General features: G+C 41.4%; 1 protein-coding gene across 1 annotated transcript in view; it reads right to left on the bottom strand.

Moving 5' to 3' along the window:
- Positions 1 to 330: 330 nt before the first annotated feature.
- PLCXD3 (phosphatidylinositol specific phospholipase C X domain containing 3) overlaps positions 331 to 13,748 on the bottom strand; it is an 86,027-nt gene continuing 72,609 nt past the window's right edge. Inside the window, exon 3 of the mRNA XM_049794799.1 lies at positions 331 to 6,747. Within this exon, the coding sequence (XP_049650756.1) occupies positions 6,591 to 6,747 (157 nt within the window). The 3' untranslated portion in view covers positions 331 to 6,590. The remainder of the gene's footprint in view (positions 6,748 to 13,748) is intronic.

Genomic DNA, 13,748 nt, shown 5'->3' with positions numbered 1-13,748 from the left:
GGCCGTGCCAGGGAAAGAGGACGCCAAGAGCCTGCTGTGACCCTAGCAGCACGAACACATCACACCGTCCTGCGGTATTCAAGGGCCCCACAATAACCATGTGGAAATGGTACTCCCGCTGCAATGCCCTCACGGGCCAGCCCACGCCTCCTAACATAACAGCACAGCTTGGGTCTAACATCTGACTCCACCCCATATCACAAAACTGTGTTTAAGAAGCCTCCTACATGTAAAGGCTTGAATGCAGCAATGAAGCCATAAACGAACGATACCAGAGCTTTATTAGATGTTTCACTGGGTACAAAGAAACTGGATTTTATATTACTTTTTTTACATTAAATACACATTCTTGTCATAAAAATTCACATTTGCTATACAGAACTGTAGGCATTTTTTACACAACATTTATTAAAGTACCATTGAATAGATCCTAAAAAGAGAAGGTGCAGCTCTGTGAACCTTTGTGGGCACAACACACAGGGAGCTCCATGTCCTCAGTGTTACACAATTCTCCCTCCCACCAAAAGGAGGAAAGTCATTCAAATGCATTAATGCTCATTGGGAATAATAAGGCTTCTGTACAGAGACCCTGAACAGTGTCAGGAGGCAGTGTGGCAATAACATTCTAATCATCACCTACATGATCCTAAAGCTACTGATGACTGAGGCAGTCAAAAACGTAACAACTGTCCTGGCAAGCCCAGATATTTCTTCTTTTTTTCTTTTTGAAATTATATTTTTAACTATGTATTTTTATTTTCAATAATAGCAATTACACATAAACCCAGGATTCTGCTTTAAGGATCCCAGCTTCACAGCAAAACTGATTTCAGCTACTCGAGGAATCTCTCCCTATCAAATTGACTTTTGTAGGACCCAGAGCTGAGGGAAGAGACTAGTATGTATCATCTCACTATGGAAAAAAAAGCCTAAGTGTACCTCCATCTCAGGACATACTCACTGGCGTATCATCCAATCTGTTTTTAATTGGGAGGGAGAAAATTTATAACTGAATGCTCATCAGCCAAGGTCAGGCCAACATAAGAGGACATGTGTACATAACGTGGAGCGTGGAGATAAACCATCCTGGAACATCAGATGTGGGACACCACCATCTTTTAGCACCGTACTTAACATCTTATAAGAACTTGTGGATTGCTATAGTGTACTGAGGATGACAAATATGTAATACTCATTCTGAGCAGTGTTGCTCACAGCTGGCAGTTAAAGGGATGCATATGCAGAAGGTGAGATAAGGAGCACTGAGCAGAGGCAAAAGAGAAGAGTGGGAAGGTGCTGCATATTAACTGGAGAAAGATAACAGAAGAGGGCCTGAAATGAGACTTCTGCCCTCCCTCAGACACTGTTCAGGTGTGTCTAACTGAAGGTGACATCACACCAAACGTACCATAAGGCAGGCATGCCCTGCCTACTCCTGTCCAACTGGTCAGGCATGAGGCGGACCCTCTCCGAGTTCAGTACATCTTTCAGCATTACCCGTGGCATCAGGCAGGAGGCATCTCAGCCAGAAACCGTGAAGGGAGACCTAGACCTGGCTGTGGGAATGCTAGAGGGGTCATACCTGTGGGCAATGTAGCGATTCCTAAGTAGAGCACTAGGTCCTGCAAGACACTGGGAAATTATTATACCTTTTTTAATTAAGCTGCCATGGCTCCTGGAAGCAGAATGCTGTACGTGGGCAGGCCAGGCCAGGCTGCTCAGCCTTTGACATTTATCAGTTTTACATAAGAATTTTACAGTCCAACCTAGACTGGAGCAGAGTTCAAAGCTCCTCCTGCAAATTTACAGCTATGTTCCAGCACGGGACATGAGCAGTATTGCATAGCATCCAGGCACTTCCCCAAAGCCAGGGTATCACCACCCTCCTATCATGATTGTATTCCAGATGAATTTTAGACAATTCAATTGTCCACAATTCCTGCTGGCATCAGCAGGAGCTGTATGTGCATGTAAGTGATTTGACCTGTATCACACTGGAAACCACATCCTTGCCACCTTGTACAATCAAGGTAGTAGATCAGGTGAACATCCTATTCTTTATTTACCAATATGTAAGTGAGCTCCAAGTAACTTCAAGCTTAACTCCTTAGAGCCGAAAAGTGAGGGAGTCAGCCCTATGGACAATCCTTGTTAACATTTGAAATTAGAACTGATAATTATGGGATTTAAAAAATATTATGTGAATGCATTAAGGCAGGTTACATAACTGCCCTTTTCCTTTAGGATTAATTATATTTCCTTGTACACTGTAGACAATCCATACTCCCATACACACACATACCTACAAAACAGCAGCACAGTAAAAACTAAACAGATCACTGAACTCCAACATACTTGTAATCAATACATTGCACATACTATACAGAATATTTTAACCTCATCATTGGGTAAACATACACAATTCAGAACAACATTGTATGTAACACAGAAGCTACCACTGAGATATGGCAAATACATCATATACGCTATTAGCTTTTACTTCACTGAAAAGGAGTTTAGAAGTTTAAAATGGTGTTACCTGAACTCCTGAAGTCACCAAACAGCCTACTCAGTTGCTAATGACTAGTGCTCCATATACTATATTCAGGATTAACAGCACTGGAGCTGTGTTTTCAGGACACTCCACTTTTTTGATATTGTGGAGTTAAGCTCCATGATTTTAAATTTCCTTTGCAATACACTGACTATCTGCTCCCCCTCATGCCAAGGTAAAGGTTTAGTAATTACTTTGACGTTAGTAGAAATGGTCTAGATTTGTATCAGTATGACAGAAAGACTTAGCCCAGCATACAGGATCATACATTCTCTCTCATGCACATATTCATATGTATACACACAAGTGTATGTTTAAAAAAACAGCTTGAAATGGCAGGACCTAGAAAACCAGTAATGTAACCAAAAGCAAAGGAATGCAAATAACCCACTGATTTTAAATCTAAGCTCCTGTGGTCTGATTCTGATCTTACCCATCTCCACACAAGGCAGGAATCAGACCCCAGGACCAGCTGCTGTTTGGTCCAAATCACTGCAGGTAGGATCAATACCAAACAAAGACATCTCAGCTTGTGTAAACTGAAAAATGGAGCTAGGTAGGTTTACACTAGCTGAGACACTGCTTGTGTTGTGCAGCGCAGTCACAATTTTTCAAGTATGACTGAAAAGAAAGAATCAAGTAATCACGTGAAAATGTCAGAAAATACTACTTGATGTGTATACAATGAACATAGTGAGGAGGAAGATAAGTACAGGAAGAAAAAAAATGTTTTAGTGGAGAATGACATGACAGTTTGAGTAAACAGATGCTTATGAAGATCCATAGTGTAGACAAGTATTTTTCCTCTGATGGGCTGATTACAGTCATCTAATTTCCCATGCAAGATTCCTCATAATACATGTGTAGAAACCTCCCAAATGAATCAGGTCAGAACAACTCATCTGACCCAACCCTGCAAGCACATTTCTGATCGAAATCAAAGAGAGTTTTAGCTGCATATGGGTGGCAAAACAGGGCTCTTGAATGGTCCAGTTGTGCTGCATAGTCCCTTCTGGCTTGTTCTTTTCTGGCAAGATCTCCCAAACAGTATCAACAGGGAGTGCATCCCTATCAAGGACTTACAGTTTTGGGGCCTTGCAGATGAAATTACCAGAAAAGCACAGACAGTATGCCCCTCACACACCTTTTTGTTTTAGTGATTAAGGCAAGTTGTTTACCTGTCCCCAACATAATGTGCTGTGGTTCTCCAACAGAAAGGAGATCGACAGCTAAATGAAAACATGATTTTTCTGATCAAAATATAGTATTTTGCTAAGATTTTTTTCCCCATTAATGAAGAAACGATATGATTTGGCTATTATCCTTCTTGTTAGAGAATTATTTTTTTTTGCTTTACTTTTATTTTCCAGCACCCCAATGACAATTAGAATAAAACTGATGCTAAGCGAACATTTCATAATAACACTAACAAGCTCAAGATAGCTCTATATTTATTCATATATACAGGCGCGCGCGCGCGCGCACACACACACACACACACTTTTCTTAAATACAGCAGAACATTTGCCTTGAGTACATCTCTGTGTAAGCGAAAAGCTCAGTGTGCCTGGTGTGTGTTTGAGCTGGGGGGTCCCAGGAGGAACTCGGTGCTGTTGATGCTCTCGGATTCAACAGAATTTCAGTCAGAATCCGAAAAAAGAAAGCTAGTTTTTGCTCCATCTAAGGATTCAGATTACTTTACTATATTACAAGGATAGGTTAACTCTTTTGACTATACTTAAGCAGCTGAAGGGTGACAAGAAGAGTCTGGAAGCAAACAAATCCAGCTAAACAGAAAAATGGAAAGAGCATTTCACACCACATCGCCAATACAAAAGCCAACATTTTTATGTTTCTATGTGGGACACTCACATAGGGTGGGTTCAAAAAACCATAAATGCTCATGTTTCATTTTATGTGTCTGTTGCATGAATTTTGCTTGGAGAGCCTGTGGAAAATGCAAACAAAGTGCATCAAACCACCCCGTATCTTGTTTAGTTGTGGGTGAAAGCACTAGAGTCCTACCCGTCGTTCAATGCAAAGACGGGCTGTGACTCTTGGTAAATTTTTGAGGCAGTTCAGGTAAAGTTTTAATACTGTAAAAAACCTAACTGGCTTAGGTCACAGATTACACTGGGGATGAGTCTTACAGTCCTAACCTATACAGAAAAAACTGCTACTGAAGGAGGCATCATAACTTTGTAACAGCTGCACAGTTTTTTTCAACCAAATTTATAATACGTCTGTCCAGAACCCCAAATATCACTATGCATGTGTGCATGGATGTCTTTGTGTCATATACATACATATAAATGTGTCATTATACTACAATACACTTAAATGTTTCTTTATAGTACACACACACACACACAGACTTTTTCCAAGGCACCCTCTCAGTACAAAATAGCAGCAAGTGTTCATTTTATTCCACTTCTTCCTAAACTAAAAACAACAACAAAAACCCTATAACCCCTCCTGTAACCTACCAGTTTGATACGACCATTTTTTGTTTTTCTAAACTCTGACGGTGGATGGTATTCCTTATCATTTGACAGAAAATAGCCATTCTCTGTTCTCACTCAACCAAAAGTTCTGGTAGTATCAGTGGAAACTTGCCCTTAATCTTATCCCATAAAGCCCTGCAATATTTCAAAGAGCATTTTCCTTGTAAGACATTATAGCATCTATTGTTTTGCACAATTGCAGTGTTTTGCCTTCCAAAGTTGTGTGCCTGTGCACTGGTGTGTCCAGGAGATATGACTGATTGGATTGTATCCAGTTAGGTGTCATAACAGTGGCAATGCTCTCATTTTATAAATCACTAAGTTTTCCATACATTTGAGTTTTATGTATGTTTCATTAAAAGTAGGATGATCAGCGATTCTGCTGCTAGAACAGTACCATTAAGTAGACTTCCAATCTTGTGTTATGCAGTATTATATCACACAAACAATTTAAGGACTATAAAGTATTGTTATTAGCTAGAAATTGAACTACACTCTTTAGTACAGCAATTTTTCACTGATGAAACTGGCACTGATGTTTTTTGTAATCAGCAGAGAAGTATTGTGTTCGTAGCTGCCTTAAAGAGAAGCTTCGACTGCACTTATTAAGTTCAGTTTTAGTCCTGCAGAAAGTAGATTTCCAGTATGGGACAAAATCCTGCCCGCCTTACAGTACACAAAGTTACTGATCTATGCCAGCTCCATGATAAACATAGGAAATTTTCCTATTACATTTAGTGGGCGATGGGTCAGGGTCTTACATAAAATTAATCCTGGGAGGAAGTAGTGCTCCAAGCTGGCCTAACTTTGTTCCTTCTAGAACCAGGGAAAATTCACAATGGCAGTTCCTAGCACAGAGTTAGGCCAGCATCACGTATCTGCTGACTTGACCTGGGGCAGAGACATAGGAAAACCCCATTTTGAGAATGAAAAGCAAGCAGGATTTAATCTGTGCTCTGTGCAAGCTACGTAATACATCATGTTTACTGTCCACTGATTATGCGTGTGTTAGAGGCATGGGTTTGAATTTACTTCACAAAGACATTTAAACCTGTAGCTCACTGATAAATAAAATCAGTTAAACCACCTAATAGATGAAGTGTAACAGCTTAAAATTTTCAGGTCAGATATACTGTCCTCAGTCTCCCGCTTCAATGCTCACACTGTTGGGAATCCTGCTGTGGGCAGGCAGAGGGCAATATACATCCCATTGCTCCAAAAGCAGCAAATTTATTGGCACTGTTCATAACCATAGAAGAGACATGAATCGCATTTGGTACCTCATGGAAAACATTTAAATGGCCTTCTTTTATCAAACATTGTAAACATGTTTAGTTTTGCTCTTCACATGAAACACAAATGTAAAAAAATGATCATAATTGATTAAAACATTTCCCCTACACCCACCCACTAAAGCCCTAAACACCTCAGTGTGTTATAGGAAGATTAGTGTTTTACAAGATAAATCTTTTAAAATGCAATCTTTTTTTTTCAATTCTAAATAACACAGCAACACACATATTATAGTACTATCAAGTAGTGTCATCTTCACCTTCATCCAGGGCATAGTTGAGCTTTATGACTGTGCTGATAAAGTCACCAAGTTCTACAAAATCTGCAGTGATAATATTCACACCACTTTCTCCTGGTTTCTGAGTTCGGACCCACTGCATCATTGCAGGAAGAGCCCTAAGGAGAAAACAGGAACAATAATTACTTATAAAGCAGTGAGACAAATGAATTGAGGGAGGATTTACCAACAATGACTCCTATTGATCTTACTAGCTTTCTAAGGGAACCATGTAGGAAAGGACACAGGTTAGTGCTCAGGCTTTTTGAAAACGCTTCTTTTTATAATTTTCATTTTCTATGCAAATAGTATGTTGATTGCATTTCAACTTCTCAGTAGAAAAGAATGAAAGGAAGATCATACAGGCTCACAGTAATTATTGATCTTGCCTAGGGGCAAGGGCATGGACCAGATACCTTTCCGCTATGATTTGGCCTTATGACTCCATGGGAACTGTTTATGGAAAAAAAATTAATGGAGAACTCAAGCCATTTGCAAAGCATGCTTGACACATTCAAGGAAATACCAAAACTAATATTTCGGGGGACGCTGCAGCAACCATGATTTCTACAGTAGAAGTACAGCATTTACCAAATATCCTTTCTTTCCCAGTATTAATATCCTAGCCATGAATTATATTTAATCATAAACCAGTGGTTAGTAACTGAAATAAAAAGCACCACAGTCATATTGACTCTTTTCTAACATGGTATATTTTTATTATGTCAGACCCTAAGCACAGGAATACTGAGGTGTAAAAGATGTCTGCCTAACTGGGTTTGTGAGTATAAGGAAATTTTTCTGATCTCATGAGAATATAAACTAATGATCACAAGAAATATCTGTGGGAAAATAAAGAGCTCCCCAGTCCTGCTGAGGAAGTCAAGCAGCAAGATCCAGTTTTCAGAAGACAGAAGTTAACAGAGCTCGAAAAAAATAAGGCACAGATTTTTCAGAGGAAGGGTATTTTTGAGAGAAAGGGTAATTGACCATTGAAACAAACTCCCAACGACCGTGACAAACTCTGCAGCACTTGGAGTCTTAAATCAAGCCTGGATGTCATTCCAAAAATACACTCTCGGTCAACCTCAAGCTGCTGAGTTAAATAAAAGAACCTATGGACTGGGCAGGGCTGCAGTCAGTGTAGGTGAACATTTGTTCTTCCTTTGCTCTGAAATCCATAAATCTGTGATTCCCCCTCAGCCAGCATGTTGTACAGCCTTTTTCGCAGAGGCAAGGTACATATGAAACGTTGGTCAGACAGGAATTTAAAACAAGCTGAATATGCTGAACCTAAATCTGCTCCGAAAAGCTTTAAGAAAACACATCCAAAGAAAAGAGAACTAGTAGCAGACACAGATTGTACTTGTCAGTGGCCACCAGAATCAGTCATTTTTTAAAACAACTTAGTACAGAAAAAACCCAAGCAGTTATAATTAGCCCCCTCTATGATTTTAGAGGAGAATGCAAAACACCAAGGTTTTGCTTCAGCTTAAATCTACCTTAAGAAAGATCCACGTTTAAGAGCAGAAACACATTTTATTTCACTCATTGATTCAATATTACTGAAGCATGTGTATGTATGCATACCAGGTCATAAAACTGAACTTAAGCACTCTGCTATATAAGAAACTAGCCAGCATCTTTAGATTTAAGTTTATGTAATCCTGAAAAGCTGCACTCTGTGTAACTGTAACAGGCACAGGTCAGGTGTTAAATATCCAGCAATGCCTGGACTGTTCAAAAAGATCTGTGAGCAACCAGAACCAGGTCAGATCTCAGCAGAACAGCATGGACCACCAAGGTGATAAAAAGCAGCTCAGAGCAGTTGAAAACTCCACTGCATCTTCACGTGCAAGAGATACTGCTGAACACTGGACAAAGACACAAGGCTGAACTTCTAAGATGGCAGTATGTTGCCTTTGTCTTTAATATCACCCTGTTTAAGCTCAAAGAGTTTCAGGTTTAAAGGTGAACTGATTGATTGTAGGCAGGCACAGATTTTTTTCTTCCTTCCTTCTGCGTAAGTTGATACCCTTGGTATTTTATGCACCTTTGAGGCATAAATAATTTCTTTTGGTGTCCTTTATTTGTTCTGAGGCTGATTCTGATGTAATTCTGTCTGCAGACCATAGAGTTTGCTGTCTATACACCTAGCCATATAGACTGAAATTCCTTTTTCCTACTGTGTTCTTATTAAGCCAGCCCTTAACAGGTAGTCATGCCTCCTTAAATTCAGTTTGCCCTGCCATTTCATCTCCAGTTAGGCTTGGTAGTTAAAAAGGTTATTTATATTTTACTGATATTTCACACAGGACACAGTTGCAAGAGCTTTTGCCCATATGCAAACTGTTAGATAAAGTCACAGGAACCTTTTGTTCATGAGACTAGAGAGCATTCGAAGATAAGTAAAAAAGTGACTCATATTATCCAACAAAAAGTTTATTTGCATAGCAAAGGCAAAGAACACAATCCTGTAAAAAAAATACCTGAACAAAAGATCCCACTGACTTTAAAGATTTGATCTAGGCTATACAACTCTGCTTATGATAGAAATTCATGGAAAAAGCCCATACAGATCATCTTCCTCCCATAGTAGCATCCTGGAAGTGCATTACATCAATGACTGTTAAGAAACCACATGTTGCTCAGTTTCAGTACAAATATTTCACATGCTCACAATAATTATTAGAATAAGCCTGCTTTAACATTTCTCAGGGTGCCTTTGTGATAGCAGCACAAACCTTGCTCACGCTTCCTTGTAATTTCCAGTCTCTGCATGCCTCAAACTAGTAATTGTTCTCATTAAGGGTTTTAGTCAGAGGAACACAAACCATGCTGTGTGGCAGCCACCTACATGACTGTGCTCACAGAAACCCAGTACATACCATGGTCTTTGTAGATATTCTTGCAATGTTGATAAGAAACAATTTTGCACATGAGCATAAGCAAGCTTCTCAGCTTGCAAACCCTAATAGCATCACCGTCCCTGTGTTAGGCAGGTCCTGCCCCTCCTATGGAAGATGTTGATGTCCATGCTTAAGGGTCTCACCAAAGCTCTGGCACCAATGGTTCAGGTCCCAACCCTGCAAGGGCTGTGGACAGCCCAGCCATGTGAGTATGGGCCATGCCTGTAGATACTCAAGGTTATAATCTCTGCTGTTACCCCACTAACTACAGTGGTGTAGTCACACTGTAACTACATCCACAACTGCGTTGTGCTAGTGTAGTGAGTTTTCCTAATAACACACTGTCATGCTGGTAATTATGACAGCAATGCCACTATTGAAACTGCATGCAGGACAGGCTCTTGCTCTCCTGAGGGCAACCTCAAGTCTTCCAGCCCTCCTGTGCCTCAGCTGCCTCCGCTGTAAATGATGCAGTGAAAGCTGGATGAGTTGATCAGGAGTACTACTGGCCTCAGAGATGTGAGGTTTCAGTGCTGTGAGTAAATGTTCTGAAGGGCAAACAAGATGAAAAGTCCTACATTAATGTGCTACAAAGAGCCAGGCACCTGGGAAAGCTGACAGACACAGAATGCTGTCAGCCCTTAAACTTACTGAAGTCGGCTGCGTCCCACAGCTGCGCAGTCCAGCCCTGCGGCCACAATCCCGGTTCTTGGAAAGAATCACTTCTAACTCCTAAGGGTTGCAAAAGCCACCATGTAACACTGAGCCACACACACACAGAAGAGTGCTGCTTGCCTTAGCCTAGAGCCAGGGAAGAGAGAAGGTGTGCTCGTCAGCAAAACCTGCATGGGGAGAAAGAGGAGTCTCCTCCTCTCACCCCCACTACCTAAGGCACTGTTTTCACCCCGCTGCAGCTCCACTGACCTGGGTCAGGGCTGGCCAGGTCTGACGCCGCCAGGCCAGTGCAGTACTGCCCTACAAACCAGGATCTGAAGTTGTCTCCTTTTGCCACGTCCCCGGCAGGAGGGGAGGGCTAGCAGCATGAGCAGGGCAGGGAGGGGAAAGCCACAGGACTGGGGGGCTTGAGCAGTGTCGGGGAAGGAGGGGAACGGCATGTTACCTGGGCTTGACTACAGATTGGGATCAGTAATCTTGGTGAACAATCTTCTGTCCTGAAGGAGTATGTAGAATGGATCGTTTATATGCACTGCCTGGGAACTAGGAGGTACCAGACTGCTGCCCCTCACATCCAGGAGGACGAAAGCAGGGGGATGAAAGCGATGTCACCAGCTGCGAGGTGGAAGGACCTTGTGGGAAGGGCTATGGTCCCATCCCAGCCCAACTCCACTGCACCCCGCCACCCATGCTACCCAGCAGCCTCCCGTAGGGCTCTCAGACTTGCCAAAAAGTCTCCGTGATAAGGGGGAGAGTGGAGGAGATCTAGACAGTAGGGACCTACCTACACTAGACCAACACAGTGCAATGCAGAGATATTTGATGTGGCTATATGTCTTCTGAGACTAGCTTTTATCTCTAGATGGCACCTCATTAGGTCAATCAGAGGTACTTGTCATTTGGGCATGGCTTGGGTATCAGGATGGCTTACATCATGCATGTAAACATGCCCTACATCACCGTTTCCACACTTTTTTGGTTGAGAAGCCGTGTACTTTCTCATATAGCATGGCTACAGCTATTTTCATTTACAACCCAGTAAAACCTAAAAGTCTCAGCTTTGACAGTTGTTTTATTACCCCTATTTTCCCTGTTCTGTTTGCTTGCTTGTATAAACAGAAATGCGTGCAGATTTCAAGTTTTTCACTTCTTTCAGGAACCATTTTCTGATGCATTAAAGAACTCAGCTAAGAAACACTGCCCTGAACTACAAAACATGCATGGCCCTTTTCAAAGCTATTGAATATACAAGACCTCTTTTTTTTGTAATCTATCAAAGATCTCAAGCAGACTCCAATGGTATTGATTTGTGTTTAAAAAATAATAATTAAACATCCAAGTAGGTTCAGTTCAAGCAGCAAAACTGTGAGTCTCATTACAAGCTTTCAGAAAGAAAATATGACCTAACTAATTGCATTAAAATTTGCTTTAAAAAATTTGCTCTTAGGCTATTTTAGTTCAGAAAGAGGGGTGGTGTTTTTTTTTTTTTAATGCCTGAGTCATCAAAGCCTGACAACGTGACAGAAGTCTAATGACAGCAGCGCTCTAAGACAGGACTTCCCGTGGCGAAACAGCCGTTCCTCTCTGCAGAGCTTTCAAGGGAGAGGAGGAGGAAAAGCAACTTCGTGAATGCAAAACAAAAGGGCTGTTCACTGTTCAGTGAGAGTTTGATCACTAAAGGCAGAGAACAGGTTTTCTTCTGGAGTGCAGGGAGCCAGTACAACCGAATCCAGAGTGAGAAACTGGTCTCATTTACAGAGTGCAATGCTGCCGAGCATTCAGTGCCCATTACCAGTAACACCAGCGAGAACTGAAGCAAGTCCACTTGCTCAGGGCAAAGTGACATGTGATATTTCTTCCATCTCCAGCAAAGTACACACACTGCCTCCCTGCAGCCTTTTGCAAATAGGTGTTACTGTTCAAGAAAAATAGCATATCTCTGCAGGACAATGTACTCACACAAGCCTGAATCTGAAACTCTGTACTCTTTAACATTCCCCCCCTCCATTCAATTCTACCCACACTTACAAGCACACTGATTAATTCTGCAGCCATAGTTCAGCACACACTGACTTTGGCTTTTCAAGGATGCTGAGAATTCATCGCTCCAGTGGGAGCAGTGGATGTCTCGTGTGTCACTGAATCATAAAAAGCACGACTGGAAAGAACCTTGAAAAATCATTCAAGTTCACCCAGCCCATCCTGGGCAGCATCAGCTACACAAAGATCAACAATACAAACCACTCCTGGTAAATGTTCAGTTTAATTATAACTTACAAGCCCCAGTGATGGAGATATCACAACCTTCCTCAGTATTCAGAGCATTCCTATGTAAATACCCTTATACATCTTCATTAGTTTCAACTGGAGTACCCACAAACAGATGACACCAAAAATAATGGCAATAAGGTGCGCTGCTCAAGAGTGGTCACCATGTCCTCACTCTGATCCTGCTAAAGATTTACTGTTCATCAGTAAATAAGCTTCCCTGCAGAACATGAACCTTAGGCACCATTCCACAGTACATCATTCTACCATAATTTTCTCTGTGGCAAAACTAGTTTAAAAGGTCCTTTTCTTTCACATGCCAGCTGTTTGTTTCAGCTCCCCGATCAAAATTTACCATTCTCTCAGTTGTGCTAATAGACCTGTAGGGACAAAATAAAAAACAGCACATGAAAATAGTCTGGATTAACAGAAACAAATCGACCATTTTTGCTCTCCCTCTGTCCCAAATGGCCCTGTTCACTGATGAGATTTGATTTACAACAGGACCTCCCAAATTGTTGGATCAACACAACCAAGGAACAAATGAACTGAAGCATAGAGATTTACACGAGCTCGGCATGAAGGGGCTGGGAAGGAACTCCTTAGATTTACTTCCTTACCCCTTAGATCCTCTCTAGGCAGCAGTAGCGTGGCCACAAAATTGGCATTACCAAGGCCAGACTGACTAGAATAGGAAAATTTGGGCAACTTCGGGTGAAATTTTATTATTAATAGTCTCTAAGGCACACAGGGGGGAATTCCTTTCCCCGAATCCTGAATGGACTTTACACTGCCCATGAGCTGTCATGTTGCAAGAACTACCTACATTAAGGTCCAACAGCCCTGGATTTATTCTTCTGAAGTGGTTATCTATAATTCAGTCATCTCCAATTGCTTTACACAGTTTGGAAATGCATCTAATCAGATGACACAGACTACCGTGCTAGGGTCAGATGAATATTTTAACATAATTATCATAGTGCTGTACCCTGCAGAGTCACCAGGGGCCAGATGTCTTCGCCGTCCTCTTGAGCTGTTGTTGGCTTTCTGGGTTTCATTTTTAAGGGGAAGCAGAAATGAGCTCAAAAGGGCCATTCCTGTCCTCCCTTCAAAGAACATTTCAGCTGAGTTTATTGAACCTACTCCTCTATGCCTGTACAAAAATGCAATGGAATATTTAATACCAGCAAATGGTGGCTCTGGAGGTGATTAATGTTCAACATCCTATTTTTCCCCGATTCAGTGTTTTTAGCCATTGCACCTAGGGC

The sequence above is a fragment of the Accipiter gentilis genome, chromosome Z (assembly GCF_929443795.1).
Source record: "Accipiter gentilis chromosome Z, bAccGen1.1, whole genome shotgun sequence".
NCBI lineage: Eukaryota > Metazoa > Chordata > Aves > Accipitriformes > Accipitridae > Astur > Astur gentilis.
The sequence above is the reverse complement of the archived record's forward strand: the minus strand, read 5'-3'. Positions and strand labels throughout refer to the sequence as shown.